Source organism: Chiloscyllium plagiosum, chromosome 6 (genome assembly GCF_004010195.1).
Source record: "Chiloscyllium plagiosum isolate BGI_BamShark_2017 chromosome 6, ASM401019v2, whole genome shotgun sequence".
NCBI lineage: Eukaryota > Metazoa > Chordata > Chondrichthyes > Orectolobiformes > Hemiscylliidae > Chiloscyllium > Chiloscyllium plagiosum.
Genome location: NC_057715.1, coordinates 17601012 through 17620342, shown reverse-complemented (window position 1 = coordinate 17620342; position 19331 = coordinate 17601012). Strand labels below are relative to the sequence as shown.

At 41.9% G+C, this 19331-nt stretch overlaps 1 protein-coding gene across 14 annotated transcripts in view; it reads right to left on the bottom strand.

Annotated features, from left to right (window-relative positions):
• dock9b (dedicator of cytokinesis 9b) overlaps positions 1–19331 on the bottom strand; it is a 332554-nt gene that overhangs the window by 32360 nt on the left and 280863 nt on the right. For 10 of the 14 annotated variants that reach the window (XM_043691311.1, XM_043691316.1, XM_043691321.1 and 7 more), the window contains 7 exons: positions 15683–15798; positions 14813–14950; positions 14512–14694; positions 10594–10707; positions 9411–9626; positions 7358–7415; positions 2554–2660 (listed from right to left, as the gene is read on the bottom strand). In XM_043691311.1, the coding sequence (XP_043547246.1) occupies positions 2554–2660; positions 7358–7415; positions 9411–9626; positions 10594–10707; positions 14512–14694; positions 14813–14950; positions 15683–15798 (932 nt within the window). Of the gene's footprint in view, positions 1–2553; positions 2661–7357; positions 7416–9410; positions 9627–10593; positions 10708–14511; positions 14695–14812; positions 14951–15682; positions 15799–18509; positions 18554–19331 lie in introns of all 14 variants that reach the window. The other 4 variants (XM_043691319.1, XM_043691313.1, XM_043691314.1 and 1 more) reach the window with 1 other exon arrangement.

The following is a 19331-nucleotide window of genomic DNA, read 5'->3' as shown; positions in this document are numbered from 1 at the left end:
AAAAGCTTCATTGTGTAATAGTCCAATACTGCGGGAGCTGACTCTGGAGGGATCAATGACAAAGGCACTAATTACCAGAAATTCAAGCCCTTTGCAATTTAACTGCCTGTAAGAAGCAAGTTCTATTATAGCAGGCAACATTAGTTATGTGGGCAACGTTCCTATCAATGATTAACTGTTGGTGCTCAATAAGACGTGAACAATGTCTTGCAGGGGCAATGTGTTTTTAGAAGGGTTGATAACTATCTTTGCAAATTCAGTACATTCTTATCACTCTGACATTTGCTTACATTGGACATTTTGCATTTACTGATAACGAGAGAGGCTGAAAGAATATGAGAAAGTGAGGACTGGAGATCAGAGTTAAAAAGTATGGTGCTGGAAAAGCACAGCAGGTCAGGCAGCATCCGAGGAGCAGGAGAGTCAACATTTCCTGCTCCTTGTATGCTGCCTGACCTCCTGTGCTTTTCCAGCGCCACACATTTTAACTCCGAAAGAATATTATGCCCGAAGTTACTGAAATTATAATGCTCCAATATTAGCATATTCCAGTAGCGTATTGAGGGAGCCCTACACTGCAGAAGGTGCCATCTTTTGAGTGTGACTTTAAAAATCATGGCCTCCTCTTCCCTCACTGATCAATGCAAACGATATCACTGGATAAGTCTGAAGAGAAGGGAGTTTTCAAAAATTGAGAGAGTCTTAGAAATTTGAACAACAAGCAAGGCTAGTGGTCTCACACAGTTATCACATTAATTCGCAAGTGGTTTGCTCCCCGAATAGGATATTGCCGTCAAGCCAACGAAGCTGTTTTGCCAACCACACAAAGAGCAAAGTGATAAACCAGTTTCAGTGCTGGTGTGATACCAGGCAGGTACGCAGTACATCTCAAAAACTGGTCGACTGTATCAAACAACATACGCCGCTGACACTTCACAGGGGGCAGCAAACTGTGCTCAGCCAGCCTGTGATTACAAGCCTCAGAAAAGTATATCCACCATTAGAGGTGATTCTGCTAATGGGAAATTAAATAGTCCGACTGTGTTCAAAGTTACACCGGAACTCATTTCAGACCATCAGCTAGCCCTGCAGTGTGTTGCACTTGCTCGCAGCTACATACGTAAATACCCAGGAACTTCTTGAAAAACAGACAAAAGGAATCTGTACAAACATTGCACCTGGAGACAGCAAAACCTGGCTCATGTCTATGCCAACACTGGACCAACTAATCAGCACCTCTTCCCATTCTATATGAGATAGTGCCTCTTTATTTTCAGTTCCCTTCAACTCGGTTTCTTGTGTCCTGGTTCTGATGAGTGCAAGACAAAAAGGTTTAACTTCTGGTCTCCTTTTAGCAATGCTTAATTTCTCTCTCATCCAGCCTATTTTAAACACAAAATATCTCTGGGCACCAGCACATCTGCTGTTCAGAAACAAAAGTAGAAATTGCTGAAAAAAACTCAACAGGTCTGGCAGGTATGGAGAGAAATCAGAGTTAACTTTTCTGGTCAAGGAACCCTGCTTCAGAACTGATGGTAGCTCGGCAAAAAGTTTTTTATGCACAAGTGTGGGGAGGGGGGTAAAGAATAAACAATAGGGGGGATAGAGCTCAAAGAGAGAGCAGAACATTTGGAGAGACAAAGGCGTGGATAACGTCAGCCTGGGAGAATGAATGGCTGCTAATGGAGACTATTAGTGCCTAACAGTGGCTGTCTGTAATAGCAGACCATGTGTAAACAAGGCCCGGTATGTGGGGGTTGGGGTAAGGCAATGGGAAATAGTGCCTTAAGCCCTAAAATTGATGAACTCAACATTGAATCCAGAAGGCAACAGGGTCCCCAAGCAGAAAATGAGGTGCTACTCCTCCAGTTTGTCTTCAGCTTCACTGGAGCACTGGATCAAACCCGAGGCGAGAGATGTTGGCCAGGGAACAATGTGGTGTGTTGTACTGGCAGGCAACTGGAAGCTCAGCGTCTTTTTTTGCAAACAGAACGTAGCAAAGCGGTGACCCAGGTCTACGCCTCATTTCCCCCAAGGAGAGGAGACCACATTGTGAGCAGCGAATGCAGTAGACTTGACTGAGTGAAGTGTGCTGCTTCACCTGCAAGGTGCATATGGGCCCTTGGCTACCTAGGAGGGAGGAAGTAAACGGGCAGGTGTTACACCTTCTGCGGTTGCAGGGAAAGGGGGGCAGGGGCTGTTGGGAGTGAAGGAGGAAAGGGTGTCCCGGAGAGAGCAGCCCTTTCGGAAGGCTGACTTGGAAGGGGAAGGGAATGTGTGTCTGGTGGTGGCATCCCATTGGAGATGGCAGAAGTGGTGGCTAATGATCCTTTGGATGTGAATGCAGAACATTATTAATCTGAAATATTACAGCTAAGAGGGGCATGAATTTATTGATACATTATGATAGAATGGAATGCATCTAAACATTGCTATTATGTAAAAAAAAATCAATTCTACAATAAAAGTTTCATGAAAACAAGCAGCTCAATAAGTATTCAAAAACTAAAAAGTGCAACATTAAAAGTTGTGGTAATGTCCAGTGTAATTCACCTCATTGTAGTGAACATCTTGCATGCCTACATCTTCCATCATTGCAGCCTCCTCATCTATGTTGGGTGTGATCACCTTGAACGCTGTGCAGCCTTGCTTAAATATACCTGGAATATAACATGGAAGTATATTAATCTAAATGACTCTTCCTGGTATCATTAATATTTCATGCATCATATTTACATCAGCGTGATAACCTAGAACATCTGATTACCAGAGTTAGCATGCTCAAGCTGTCCGCTGCACTCTCAGACGGACGTAAACTTTTCTTTTCTCTTTCCTCGGAACACAGGAAACAAAAACAGGAGTAAATCATTCAGCCTCCAAGCCTGCTCAGTCATTCAAAATGTTACATTGACTTCAATGTAACACTCCCAAACTATCCTTAAAATTTCAAAGTCTTTAATGTTTAAAAACCTATTGATCTCTGCCTCAAATAGACTTGCTGACAGAGTCCCCAGATGCTCCGGGATAGTGAATTCCAAAGATTCGCCACCCTTGAAAAATAAGAAATTAAAGTTCATCTGAGTACTAACTGGCCTGTCCTTTATGGGTGGCACGTGGTACAGTGGTTAGCACTGTTGCTTTAGAGCCTCAGAACACTAGACTCATTTACCTGCAGATTTTCCTGTGGACATAGAACTTCAAAGAATTTACTCTGAGAATGGATGCACTCAAACCTGTTTGCTTCTGTGCTGACATCTGTTGTTTAAGAATAGAAATGTTATTATGGTGCGATTCAGTTTGTGACATAGTCCTTGCACCAATTGAACAGAGTTCAATTCCAGCCTTGGGTTGCTGTGTGCGTGGTGTTTGCACATTCACCCCCTGTCTGTGTGGCTTTCCTCCAGCTGCTCTGGTTACTGTCCAAAGATGTGCAGGTTTGGTGGATTGCCCATGGTAAAAACCCCACGTGAGGTTATGGGGATGAGATGGGTCTGGGTGGTATGTAAGGATGCTGCAGACTCTACGGGCAGAATGGCCTCTTTCTGCACCAGAGGGATTCTATCCTGTGATTGTGTCCTCTGTTTCTGGCAGACTCATTCAGGGAAAATGCCTATCAGTAGCCTATTCAATCTTGCCTGATAGTTATGATTCTATTATCATCCTGGTACCGGGTAAACAGAATTAGGTGCATGTTCCTATTGTGACAACAGTGTTGGACAACCTCAAGATTACCAACACTGCAAATTATAAGTGAAAGCTCAGCAAATTAAAGATATTGTACTTTAAGAAAACACTGAGGGGGAGAAAAGTTTTTAAATTTAGAAATTAATGGATTGGCCACATTGGAGTTTCATTTTGAAGCATACAAGATGAGTCAGAGCAGAACATCTCATTTGCAAGTTTTACTCTTTCTGAGATAAATCAATAGGAAATGATGCATCATTTTGATTCGCGAAATTATCATTTTTTTTTAGGAAATTACCAGTTTAAGGGTAGTTCTAGATGTTTGAACAAAATGTCCTAGGTACAATTTCCACTTGGTTCAGAAAACATCAGGCAAATATTTTTATGTCTTTTATTCCATGTACATCAGCAGCTGAAGTACCATGCTAATCCAGCAAAATGGTGCAAGGACTTTGTCACAAACTGAATCGCACCATAATAACATTTCTATTCTTAAACAACAGATGTCAGCACAGAAGCAAACAGGTTTGAGTGCATCCATTCTCAGAGTAAATTCTTTGAAGTTCTATGTCCACAGGAAAATCTGCAGGTAAATGAGTCTAGTGTTTTGTAGAGCTTAGGTAGTCAAACCAATCTGCAGGAGAAAGTGAGGACTGCAGATGCTAGAGATCAGAGTTGAAGAGTGTGGCGCTGGAAAAGCACAGCTGGTCAAGCAGCATCCAAGGAGCAGGAGAGTCAACATTTTGGGCATAAGCTTTTCATTAGGCTTATGCCTGAAACGTCGACTCTCCTGCTCCTCAGATGCTGCCTGACCAGCTGTGTTTTTTCAGCACCACACTCTTCCAATCTGCAGGAGAGAACTGCTGAGTAATTTAAAAAAGGAAAATTCTTTCACGAGATGTGGCTGTCACCAACAATTGCCCCAGAACTGAGTACCTTGCCTGATCAGTTAGGAATTAACCACATTGCTGTGGGTCTGGAGTCACATGTAGGCCAGACCATGGAAGGATAAAAGATTTCCTTCCCTAAAAGGGATCAGCAAACGAGATGAGTTTTTATGATAATTGATGGTGACTTCATGATCACCATTGTGTACAGCAGCTTTCATTTCCAAAATTATTCACTGAATTCAAATGTCACCAACAGTCTTGGGTGAGATTTGAACCCATGTCCCCATTATGTTGGACCTTTGGATTACTGGAGCAGTATCATTATAATTCCACCATTACCTGTCCTTAAACTGCTACCAAAATGTGGCATTATAAGCAAATACTGCAAGGAACATGTTGGAATTATTTAACGTAAAAGTCAACAGGTATAGAAGATTAATTAGAAATGTCTGAATTTATACAAGATGTGAAGACAAGGTGAACTAAATGTAATTTATAGATCTTGATGAAGTTTTATCTGTACATTATTTCACTAGGCAGATAGCTTACTTCCAGAATGTTTTTCTCATTCATTCTTGGGATGTGAGCACTGCTCACAAGGCCAGAACGTATTGCCCATCCTTAACTGTTTTAGAGAAAATGATGGTGAGCTGTCTTCCCCATGCTGTTCTAAGGGTACACCCACAACTTCTCCAGCATTGGTGCAACACAGCAGCATGCTGGGTCATTGTAGAGGGCAGTTAATAGTATGCTACATTATTTTGGATTAGCATTCCCTGTAGGCCAAACAGGATAAGGACAGTAGATTAACTCCCCTAAAGCATTATACTGAACCAATTCATCAGTTGAATAACGAGACCGGCATTTTATTCCAGGTTTGGGATTTAATGTTTCCAAATCACTGGGCCAGACCTCTCAGATATGGTGCAGCAGCATAACCACAATGCTGTCATTGCACTGATCTGATGAAGGAGGATTGTTACAGCTGCAGGAATAGAAGAGGACCTCAGTCACTCCTTGGGGCCTGTTACTCAATTTATCAAGGTCCCGGCCAGTCCTCATTGCACTCCAAAAAAGTCCTGGCCGATCCTTAGCACGCTCCAATAGGGTCCCAACGGGTCCATATCCTTTCAGATCTTTCCCTTGATATTGCTCAATTCTGCCAACTAACAAAAATCAAACTCAAAGGAGAAGGCAGGCCAAATGGAAATAAACGTAGAGATTGCTGGAAAAACTCAGCAGGTCTGGCAGCATTCTGTGGAGAGAAATCAGAGTTAACGTTTCCAATCCAGAACTGTTCCAAAGAAGGGTCACTGGACCCAAAACGCTAACTCTGATTTCTCTCTGCAGGTCCTGCCAGACCTGTTGAGCTTTTCCAGGAATCTCTATTTTTGTTTTGATTACAGCATCCATAATTCCTTCAATTTTTATGCAGACCAAATGGAATTGTGGAACAAACTTATTCTGGGTTCTTGCTTATAAAAAGCGTTTCTCTGGTGTAAAAGGAAAATCTAAACTGAAGTTTTTATCTGACTAATCTTCCAACTATCAGGAAGTCCATATCCACAAGGACATATTCGTCTGTTAGAGAGCACTCTCATAACCTGCTCAGGTTATTAAGTATTTCTTCATTTTATGTTGCTGTACTTTGCTACATGGACATTTCAACAGGAGATTGCACTCCATTAATAGGAATCTTTGACCTCTCCACTCACTAACAACTCTGGATAATCAGGCCAAATGCAAACTTCAACAGACATGAGGCTGCGAGTATGTGCATCGTTCAACATTTAGTTTGGTGTGGGGGAATGTGGTCCGCAAAAGAAAACGATGAGATTTATTTGGTTAAACCTTCAGGATTCGAGGGATAATTAGGCTTCTGACAACATCTAAACCAGTGATCAGTTTCCATGCTGTTTGCTTTTGCAAACACAGAACACACAATGGCTGAATTCTGGTCTCAGCTTCATCTTATGCCCCTTTTTAAAAATCAATGACAGGATGTGGGCATTGCTGGCTAGGTCAGCATTTATTGCCCTTCCCTAATTGGCCATAACACAATTAAGAATCAACCACATTGTTGTGGGTCTGGAGTCACATATAGACCAGACCAGGTAAGGACAGCAGCTTCCTTCCCGACAGGAAATGAGCGAACCAGATGGGATTTTCCAGCAATTGACAATGGATTCATGATCACCATTGGACTCCTAATTCCAGAGTTTTGTTGAATTCAATTCCCGCCATCTGCAGTGGTGGGATTCAACCCTAGGTCCCCAGAACATTACTGGGCTCTCTGGATTAACATCCCAGCAATAAAATCACTAGGCCATCACCTCCCCTGCCTCAGGTTCCACCACATCAAAGACAACCAGTCCTTGAGATGCTGAAGAGTAAGTCATTGCTCAATGGGCAACACTCTCACCTCGAACCCAAAGCAGCATGGTTCAAGTTCCACCACAGAGGCTCAAGGACAAATTCCAGACTGGCACTTCCAGGGAATACTACACTTGTGCTGCACTGTTGGAGGAGGTGACCTTTAGATGAAACAATTAAACCAAGGTTCCGCATGCCCTCCCAAGCGATCCCACAGCACTAAAGATCAGCTGAGGGACCTTCCCTACGTTTCACATGCAATTCATTGGCTGAAAAGTATTTTGCAAAGCCCAAGATCATAAGCTATTCAGAAGGTAAGTTCTTTCTTCAATTTTTTAAACAAAGGCACCAAAGACTGACTGAAAGTACCCCATCAACACCACGTCAATGGGACCAAGTGTTGATCCTACCTTTCCTCCTGAGATATTCAGCCACAAGTGCTGCCACATGAACATAGCACATTGCTGCCTGTAAACAAGATAAAGAGCGGAAATTAGCATACATAAATTAAAAGGGCATTTTGGAAAATAAATGACTGAAAGAATAACAATAGAATAACTTGCTGCAACTGGGCTAATAATAAATAAGCAATAACTAGTGGTAACAGCTCTAAGATCATATGTGACAGGGAAAGAGCTTTGTTAAGGGATGAGTTTCTGATATTGGTCTTCAACATCCAAAACCAGCTAACTCTGGACACCTACTCACTCACCAAAGGAGGTGGAAGTGAAAGATCCCCCATGATACCCCATGGCTGCAGTCTCTCTCCAGCAGGCAGGTCTGGGAATGACTGTGTCAACAATGGCTGTCTGTTGTGATTGGTTAGGTCTCCACAATCTCAGTACTCACTATACGTCAATCACATATTATTCCCTACTCACCTCTAAAGAGGTCAAAGCCTATATTTGCTCACGCTACATTTGGGTTAATGGGAATAATTGTACAATTGAACTGGAAAAGTGATGGGTTGTCAATGTCAGCAGTTAGTTAACTAATTCTTGGGCACAGGAAGAGGCTGAAACAGAGAAGCTCCCACACCCCCAATTATCGGACATTGGCATTCAACTTGGGAGAACCCAATTCAAACATATGAATCATGGGATGGTTACTGAACAGGAGGAGACCACTCGGTCTGAGGACCCTATGCTGGCTCTGTGCAAAAGCAACTCAGCTAGTCATACTTCTGTTGCTCTTTGTATGGAATTTTTCTCTCTTCAGATGCTCATCCAATTCCCTTTTGGAAAGCCATGGTTGAGTCCGCTTTCACTACTGCATTCTCAAGCCAATGCATTCTAGACCTTAACCACTTGCTACGTAAAGATATTCCCTCGCATTGCTTTCAGTTCTTTTGCTCTTTAATTAATAATTTAGTCTGTACCCACCCACACACCCCAGTGCCAAAGACAATAGCTTCTCTCCACTTGTGGTTTTGAAAGCCTCAAACATTCTGATCCTTCCCTTGTAAATTGAAAATTAGAAATAAAACAATACGAGCCCCTGCATCAGCATTAAGATCAGGAAGACTCTACTTATGAAGAAAACTCCTTTTCATAATCTTGAGGAGTGCTTAACATATTATGATGCACATTACGAGCTGGGATTGAGTGGCAAATGCTCTCAGAAGGATCTGGGTTCAAGTACCACAGAGGCTTGAGGACACAATGCAGGCTGACACTCCAAAGCAGCAGTGACTGAGCGTGACACTGTATAAGTTGCCCTCTTTTAAACAAACCCACATCCGCCCTTTCAAAACAGACAGAGAAGATCCCCATGGCCATTATTTCCAAAGGAGGGCAGGAGAGCTCCCCCTTGTGTCCTGCTTAATATCCATCCTGTAAGCACTTACTTTTCTCCTGTATAAAATGATGCCATTTTTAACATTTCTGACAGTGGGATCTTGCTGTGCACAAACTGGATGTTGTAGTTTCCACAACTGCATCACATCAAAAGTACTTAGCTGCCGGGAAAACACTCAGAGTATCCGGAGGTTTGAAATATACTGCAGAAATGCAAGTTTTTTCAAAAAAAAACAAGACAAACCTCCCAACCTCCTCCGCTCCAGTGAAAGAAATCCCAGCCTATCTCGCCTTTCTCTATAACTCAAAACCTTTCACAACCAGCAACATCCGAGCAAATCTTGAATTTCAAGACTACAGGCATGTTTTTAAGGTCACAGGAGAGAGATTTAAAAAAGACATTTGGGTCAATTTTGTTTTTTTTTAAACACAGAGGTGGCTCACGTGTGAAATGAACTTCCTGAGGAAGTGGTGGATGTGGGCAAAGTTACAACATTTAAAAGTCACTTAGATAAGGACATGAACAGCAAATGCTAGGAGGGATATGGGCCAAGTGCAGGTAGGTGAGACTGGTTTCGTTTGGGATTATGTTCAGCATGGACTGGTTGGAGGAAAAGGTCCGTTTCCGTGCTGCATGACCCTATAACAGTGGTCTGGTTAACATTACCTCAGATAAATCACCATTCTTCATGTGGATCTTTGCCATGCTGTCCAACCAGGTTTTCCTCAGCTCTGGGGTGCTGGCGTAGGACTTTGCCAAACTATATTGAAGATCCACGAGCATTTCCGGATCATTCTCATGCTCTTTCATTTGAGCCGTAGCCATGAGCACCGTGCGAATACGCTTCATCAAATCTTTCACTTCAGACGGAAATGCAGTCGCCTGTAACCCCAAGGCACACATTTACAGGGAATTCTAACAATCCTGAAGACTCGGAATTACTTGCTAGAGCACTCACATTTCTTTTTAAAAGAGATACCATTCTCTTTCGATGGGGGGGGGGGGGTGCTCAACATGTTGCTGAGAAGAGATGGAGGGGGTTTGAGAAATCCGTGCGGATGACTGAAGGTAACAGGGTGTAATTTTCAAACCGCCTCCCTCTCTGCAGTGTGAACGTCGACTGTCATGGCAACCAGTCTCAAGCACGTTCTGTTGGCACCTCTAAGGCAGTGGGCACTCCAAGTTGCTTTACTGAACTGATTTATTTAATGGAAGGTCGGGTGTATCTCTCTCACAATGGCTTGCACCCCACTCCCTATGGAGGTGTGTGTGTGTGTGTGTGTGTTCTCTGCATGTGGTTGACAGCAGGAAGTAAGGGGATAGCAGGTGTGAATTTAAAAAAAAGTAAGATTTTTCCCTCATTTCGCATCTGCTGGGTCTGATGAAGGGGCTTGAGTGAACTCCAGTTTAACATCAAACCTCATGAACGACAAGTTGGCTATAGGAAGACCCTTGAAAAGCAACCAACAGTCAGTAACTATAAAAAAAATACAAAGGGCAATGGTAAGAATGTAGACTTAACTGTCCCCCATGTCTAGAGACAAGAGGCAGACAGAGCACACAGTTCTGACTTTCCAAATCTTACCACCCACCTTAAGCGTGTGAGAAGTTCCAAATCTTACCACCCACCTTAAGCGTGTGAGAAGGATTTGCACATTGTTAACCAGCACATTTAACCATGTTGTGAATGCATCTTCTGTGACCCCCACAGTGAATCCTGGAGTGGGACTTCAGCGCCAGAGGCTGGACACTATGCACTGCACCATGAAGTGTCCGATTGTGGGAGCACAGAGGCAAAAATGTTACCACAGCAATCAGTCACAGAATGAAACATCTGAAAGCTGCTCACCTTTACGGCTCGGTCACAGTTGGCACAATTGTTAATAATAGCCAACGACTGCTGAAATCTGGTCCCTCCGATTCCAACCACATCCGCTATTAACTGACTCACTGCGATGATCACCTGCAGGAAGCAACTGAATCACTTAGATCACCAAACAAACTAAAAAAAACCTTCTGCTCTCAAAAGTCTCATTACATCCCTCTTCATCTCAATCTATATATCAGTGTATCCATCTGCTGCTTTCCCCCTCATCTGTTCATCAAACCCTCCTTTAAATCTCAACCAATGACTCACTTAAAAGATGTGCCATTTTTGATAAATGGATCCCAAGCCAAATGGCGACATATGAGATGAGATATACATTCTTTCCCTGATGGTTTGTTTACCCAGAGAATGCAGCTTTTCCTATTTCAGTCCCCTACCTATTAGTTCAGTGTCTTTACTGTCCTTCTTTATGCTGCTTTCCAGCACTATGACCATTCCATACACCTTCCCATATGGAAACTATTTGTTTAAAATCAGCCTGTTCAGAAATGTCGTTACATAACTCTAGCACAGGTGGGACTTGAACCTGGGTTTCCTTGTCTGAGGCAGGATCACCACCGTTCTGCCACAAAAAACCCAATTCTGACCTTCTGTATATTTCTTTTCATATCCACAAGTACTCTGACACACAGCTGAATATTTTTCTCCCCATCTTCAAATCACCAGTGGTATTTTTTCATCTATCAGCTACCACCACTATTACTTTTCCGATTGTTTATAGAGTCATAGAGTCAAAGAGATGTACAGCATGGAAACAGACCCTGCGGTCCAACCCGTCCATGTCGACCAGATATCCCAACCCCATCTAGTCCCACCTGCCAGCACCCGGCCCATATCCCTCCAAACCCTTTCTATTCATATACCATCCAAATGCCTCTTAAATGTTGCAATTGTACCAACCTCCACCACATCCTCTGGCAGCTCATTCCATACACGTTCTACCCTCTTAGTTGACACAAAAGTCCGTTAAATGCAATACAGACCATCAAAGCTAAGGGGGGAGGCCGAGGGGGCTAAATAGAGTTGGAAGGGTGTCCTCTTTATGTTGCTTTGGAAACCAATTAAACCTAATAACCAAATTAACGAAAGGGGCATTGCCAAACAATAAATATTCCACAAAAACCTTTCAAATTTTATTTTATAACAACATTTTGGGCCTCGCAATGAACTGTGGAAGGCCTCAAAAATATCAGGGGGCACCACATGCTCCCTTGCTAGGGGTCATCAGTCTTCACAATCGTTTGAAAACCATTATGTAATGAAACCAATTAAATGAAATAATAACTGTATTAAATGCAATAAAATTCAAAATGTTAAAGGAAATCACTGAACTAGGTTAAAATGTTGCTGCCAGGGTCTACCGGAATTCCAGGCCCTTTAAGGCTCACTGTTGACAGAAAGCCCCGAAACGACAGGTTGGATGCTGCAGGCCACTCTCTAAAGAGAACACTTTTCATATAAATGTTTAGCAAATATTTTCTAATCAATCTGTCCAGAGATGTTATTACACATCTCTGGAGCAGGTGGGGCTTGAACCAGGGAACTATTAGCCCAGCAGCAGGGACACTACTACTGCAGTCTTTGTAAGAACCCTTATTTAATTTTAAATTTTTTAAAAAGGTAACCTATTTTTTCAAAATCAACTTGTTCAGAGCTGTTATTACACACCTCTGGAGCAGGTGGGAATTCAACCCAGGTCTCCTGGCTCAGTGGTGGTGACACTACCACTGAAACAGAAAGCCGAGAGTTAGTAAGTGCCATCAGCCTTTTTACTACATTAAATACTCACTATTTAATTAAGGTTTTGGCAGCTTTTCCAAATTTCTATTAAATTGAACATATCTGTCCCAAATACTGCCAGTGATGAGGTGCTAACATTTTCTCACTTTTCTGCTCAATAAGTGGTCACTGCCAATTTTACTAAACCGCAGCTGGATTGTACCTTCCATCAATTCCTACCAAAGTTCTACAAAAAATGCTGCTGTTTCTTCCTGAACACAATTAATACATCAGGAGTTAGTCTATTTCAGCTGTGAGGAAATGGAGGGGATTGGATGCAATGTTTTACATCTTATCCAATTTTCTTCTCAACTGGAACAATAAATAGTTTCAGGTTGGTATCAAATCAGTGTTGTACTCAATGCCATGGGTTTCCTGTCAGAGGGGCTCGTTAAACTTCATGCAATGTCCCCCTGCAGCTAGTCAAGTGGTGGAATTAGGGTGTGAAATAATTTCAAATTCTAGACATTGACTACTAATCTTATGCTGCTCCAGATGAAATACAGAATGACTGGACGACAAGTATAATCTACCCCGTCTACTTTCAATTATCTGCCTCCGAGCTTTGAGCAGCTTGCTCTTAGCTGCCTTATTTACATTACTCAGGTTGAATGATCTCATCTGAACATTCACTGCAGCATTCTATTACTCATGCCTTGTGGTTTTGTTGAATTGCCCTGGGGTCTGGGGATCTGATTGTTCCCCAGTGTCTTCGCCGTGGTAATGCCGAGGCCAATCCATCAATTTGCCAACCAATTCTCCTCTAGAATAAACTGATGTAATCATTTGAAATTTGACATTCTCGCATTTATCCTGATGTTTGCAGGGTGAAACGTTTTGGCAACGTGCCTTTCCTTTACGTCAAGATTAGGAGACGTTTCGCCCTTCTTTTCAAATTCCATAGACCAATATTCAAATTTCCAAGGCAACTGGGTTAATTTTCCTTTGTTGTTGTGGTGCCTCAGATGGTCAATATGGAGCCACACCAAGTGGAGTTTGGCAGTGAGGAAGCTTCCTGTCCAAGTCTTTACAAAACATTGTAAGCTTTCATCCCCACAGCTTAACTTGGATGTGAGCCCAGGTCAAAAGGTGGAAGAACAGTGTGTTCATATATCCTCGCCACTCTGTCTCCCTAAAAGTTCTTTTTGAACTTAAACAGAGTGTACCTTATTGCATTTTGTTTTAAATAGCTACAAGATCAAAAACATGACAAAGAAAGGGAGAGGATTCAATGAACTGCAACAAAAGGCTCTATCAGTTTTAAAATGTCACAGCTGCACCAATTCTTGCAGTAACATCAAGGCTTTAGTGAAAGGAAACGATTCTTATGGCAGTTCCCATCGCCTGACACATACTCTAACACCACCAAGACATGTGGAGTGTTCCCCTCACTCTGCTAGACTCGCATATCCATTTGGCTCAAGATAAAACCTTGGGAAATTATTGGAGCAAAACCCAGTCCCCTGCTGTACAAAGTACTGGGGTGTGAGACACACGAACATAGAGCTTGGCTGAGGACATACCCATCAAAGTGAGTAGCTTTAACAGTAGACCTTGGCTATTAAATGAAAACCTTTCATAATAGAATCTTTTAGAAATGATTAAGTTTCCTTTGGGAACACAGTTAAGACTAGTTAAAAGAAACTGTTCTCACTGGATGATAGACGTAACATTAATAACACCAAAAAACGCCAACTGAAAAAGTGTTTTACAATCTCTCAGAGCAAAACAAAGTCCCAATATTTCCAAAGAATAAATCCTAACCTTTTCAAAAACTCTAGAAATCAGTTTTGTAACATTTCCAAACTTGAGAATGACACATCACTGAATTCTATATAAAATATCCTATTTGAAATTACAATGCAAGCGAGAGCTGGCAATGTTCAAGATTCAAAGATATGTTTCAATCATCTACAGAACAGCAATGAATCTCCCACAGGTTCTTTGAGAGAGCAATCTCGTTCATTTTACGTCCTCTTGCTCTTTGTCGATATTCCTGCAATTTTTTTTTTGTTCTCCTTGAAATCTCTGCTCAATTTTCTTTTCAAACCCATTACTAAATCTGCTTTCCTTGGTCTTTCTTTCTCCCAAAGCACTGACCTGTAGATGTGTCCTCACAAAGGATTTCCTCCCTGTCCACTCAAAATTGTTCCTCATTAAGAAATAAAGGAGAGTGGATGCATCCCCCCGGATGGTGCTCAACTTAGAGTTACAGCACTTCAAAATCTCGTAGCACATTGTGGCACACATGTCGGCTCTGCCTTCGAAGAACGTGGATGGAAACTGAAAAATAAGACACCCCAGTAATGGCTTTTAAAGGAAAACACGGACAAATTTCGAGAATTATAAAAATTTCTACTCAAGACAAAACAAAAGATTTAAAATGGACTGATATTGGTACCTTGTAGACAAGATTCCTCAGAGCTGCAAAGACATACTTCAGGGCCATTTCTGACTGATTGATTTGGACAAAGCAGAGGAGAACGTTGAAAACTTTCTTCATCAGGGGGTTGTGTCCATTGTCAGAAAGCAGTTGACCCTAGAGAGGATGGTACATAAAATACGTCAACTTTATGTCAGTCAGTCAGAATGGCATCAACAAGTTACAATGTATTCACACAGTACAGCAACAGATAATTCCACCCAATAGATCCATGTTCCACTCCAGCTTCATCCCACCCCTTTTCATTTCACGTTATCAATATGTTAGAGAGTCATAGATCTTTCATTCCGTTCTCATTCAGATCTTCATATCACTTTCCCTTTATTGTATGCTATTCAACTCACCAGTGTCTTGACAATAAATCAAAGACACTATTTCAGTGGAGCTTCCACTGAGCATTTCAGTGGTTTTTATGTTTACATTTCAAATTTTCAGCTCTCTCACTTCTATTTAAACCCCATAACACCTTATTTAAAAAGGTAAATGGAATCAGCATTTCAGACCAATCGAAAATTGTATTTATCTTTGTACATGAGACATTTATATTTATAGAATCAAGGGAAAGCTGGCTAAACAGAAGACAGAAATGAACCAAAGGATAACTGATAGGGTAAGATGCAGTCGAGTGGGAAGAGATTCAAATGGAACATCAATGCTGGAGTAGACCACATGGGGTTGAATGGCCTGTTTCTGTGCTGTAATTGAAAAGAGGTGGGAGGATTGATAGCTGGGGTCTGTTTCCTTGTACTGTTGGCAGGCGAGACCAGAAAATGCAAAGACCCGTTGCAAATGAACAAACTAAATTCAATGACATTTGAATGATCATACCTTAAAAACATGGGTGAATAAAGCCATCATATCCAGAACAGTGAGACACACTTCGGTTGCAATGTTGGCCTCGACGAGTGACTGATGCAAGACATCGGCATCGGTATGGCCGTAGCCTAATTTAAGATAGCGAGATGTTACCACTTCCAAAACCATTCAATACAAATTACCTAACTAATATATTTAGCTGACGCATAAAGGCTTTATGTCAGATCTCAACTCTAAGTAAGATTACGGTTTGTAGATATTTGAAGATATTTTCTTTACTATGCTTATTCCACCTTTAGCATAGTCAGTGACCCCGCTCCAGGAGATAAGGGCAGAACTAGACCATTCGGCCCATTAGGTTTGCTCTGCCATTCCACTACAGTCGATGGTTCTCCACCACCTTCTGAGGCCAAATGTTCAAAGTCGCACAACGGTCCGAGGAAAACAACTTCCTTAAAGGGAAACGTGTGACCTCCCCGCAACCCCCCGACAACTAATTTTAAACCGTGCCCCCCTGACTCCTCACATCCAGTTTTGTATTCTTCCACACAAGTATACACTTCAATCAAATCACCTCTCACTTTCCTAAATTGTGGTGAAACAAGCCTAGCCTGTCCAACCTTCCCTCATAAGATGGCCTGCTCATTCCATGCATCAATCTCCTCCCATGATGGTCAGCAAAACCTTCTGTTTCTGTCTCCCTTTTGTATTTAATGAATGTTCACTTCAGTATGTCTGTTATTCACCTTAACCACTCTGTGTGTTGCAGAGTTTTGTATCTAAAACACTCTCAGTGTAGACATGATCACCTGAATGCCCTGTTGGATTTAGTTTATGTAGAATTACTCTGAGTTAGGTCTGGCTCATGAGTGCTAAGACCAAAATTATAAGCATCTCTGGGAGTTCACCTCTCATCCTGCACTTTTCCTTATAATACAGCCATAGCATTTTCAGTCTTTTAGTCATAGAGTCTTAGAGTCATAGAGTCATACAGCATGGAAACAGGCCCTTCGGCCCAACTCATTCATGTCAACCTCTTTGCGAAACTGAATTAGTCCCATTTGCCTTCTCTTTTGGAGTACTGTATCCATTCCTGGTTGCCCTATTACAGGAAATAAATTATTAAGTTGGAGAGGGATCACAGATTTACCAGGACATTGCCAATACTTGAGTTACAAGGAGAGGCTGGATAGGTTGCAACCTTTTTCACTGGAGTGTAGGAGGTTGGGGGTCACCTGATAGATATTTTTAGGGGCATGAGGGGCATCGGTAAGGTGAATAGCAAAGGTCTTGTCCCTAGGATGGGGGCAGTTCAAAATTAGGGGGCATACTTTTAAAGGTGAGAGGAGGAAGACTTAAAAAGGTCCTGAGGGGCAATGTTTTCACACAGAGGGTGTTTCATATGTGGAAAGAACTATCGAAGCAAGTGGGAGATGCAGGCACATTTACAACACTTAAAAGACATTTGAACAGTTCCATGAATCAGACAGGTTTAGAGGGATATGGGCCAAACGCAGTCAAGTGGGACTAGTTTTGTTTGGGAAGCTAGTTTGGCTTGCACAAGTTGGACCAAAGGGTCTGTTTCCGGGCTGTGCGACTCTACGATCTTGCAGATAGCGGGGCAGGGACAAGGGGTCATATGGCCTACCCCTGCTCCCATTTCTTACGAATTCACTTCCCAAACCTTCCTCATTCTACATCTTAGCATCCCTTTCAGATGCTGCTTAAAACATGCCTTGTAACTTGATATGCTATTTCTCTCTGTAGCTTGGTGCCAAATCTTGTCTGATTAGTGTGGGATGTTATTTTATGGTGTTAAAGACACTACATAAATTACAGTTGTTGTTGAAAACACAAAATGTGCAAATTTACTCCTGCTTTTGAACATTCAATAAATGTGTGAGTTATCAATAGATTAAAGGAACTCATAATATACCTCAAGTGTCCTTTCCAACAGTTATGAGCATCAACAGCACACACGCTCAATCATTAAGAGTAGCTCTTACACTGGAAGAGTTTCAAAGACTGATGACCCTCAATGAGTAGGGAATTCTCTTCATTGGAATGTAAAATGGGCAACCCCTTATTTTCAAAGGGGGACCTCCAGATCCTCCTACAACAGGAACCATCCTCTTCACATTCACCTCACTAAAACTCTTCAGTATCTTCAATGTTTCAATAAAGTGATTTTTTTATTTTTCTAAACTCTAGCTGATACAAGTCAAGTTTTTAAATATCTCCGTGCAAAGCATCCCAGTAAACATTCACTGAACTGCAAGATAGCTGGTGATGATTCTGTTTTTCCCATTTACATCCCGTGAATCCCATTTACATTGTCCTTCCTCCCTCCCTGTTCCATTACCTCCCTGGTTTCATTTTGAACAGGCTCTTCATTTGTCATTGAATCCCGCCTGGCCTCAGTGCTGTCACAGATTGAGCTCCCACTCATTGGCATTACTGCACAAGGCACTCAGCTGAAACAGCTACTTTCAGATTCTACCAGAATGAATGGGTTGCGTGTTACCCCTGCGATCCCGGCAAAATAACAGCCTGCAATACTCGGGAGAAGATCCGAGGAATGGTTCAATCAATTAGTCCAAAATGTTGTGAAGGGAGGATGGGTTAGAACTCCAAAGGGTTCAAGGGAGTGGAGTTTAAACAGCCAGGAGAATCAACTGCTGTAACATGAGCTTCAAGCTATTAATCCCCAACATTAGTTATGCACAACATGCATGAGTTTCCAGAAAGAATGATAAAAAGTAAGTTTGAGAAGCTCTGTCCAACAGGGACCAGAAGCATGGCAACAATAATCCAATGATGTAACCTTGCTGGGTCTTACCATTGTCTACAGAAATTCCAAGTACACTGGATAGCTTTCTTACACTGGAAACAGAGATAAGGTCATTTTGTTACTCATGTTTTGATACCAGCACACAGTCTTTGCATTGACTCACATTCCTGTTGACACTTTTTGAAACAAAGTCTGATCAGAACATTGTTAACGGTACAATTTTCTCCCCCCGAAGTTTGTGTACATTGAAAATTTTTGGTCTATGTTCAATGTGATGACCTCTAGGCATTTTAAGGGAGTGGAACATGATTATCTGAAAGGCATTTTAATTCAATGCATCAACCTTTGATGGAACTGAAAACATTTCTGCAGTTCATGAATGGTTTTTAAGCAATCACTAGCCACATTATTCATATTCAGAAAATTTAGCAAGGTATGGAGAAAACAAAATAATAAATGCATAACACGAATTCTAACTATATTGATCATCCAGAGATAGCTAGCTGTCACTGTAGAGCCAAATGTTGTATTCTGAATTATGTGCCTGTGAATTGAATGAAGACACTTTGGTTCTGGATCATCACAAAATATCCTTTATGCGCTGACATCAAAGAATAAGGACAGTGAGCCCATGATGAAGGTTTGCGAACGAGAGCAGTGACTAATCTCATTAACCTGACTCTCTCCAATCTAAGCTGAAAATGTGTTGCTGGAAAAGCACAGCAGGTCAGGCAGCATCCAAGGAGCAGGAGAATCGACATTTCGAGCATGAGCCCTTCTTCAGGAATGAGGAAAGTGTGTCCAGCAGGCTAAGATAAAAGGTAGGGAGGAGGGACTTGGGGGAGGGGCGTTGGAAATGCGATAGGTGGA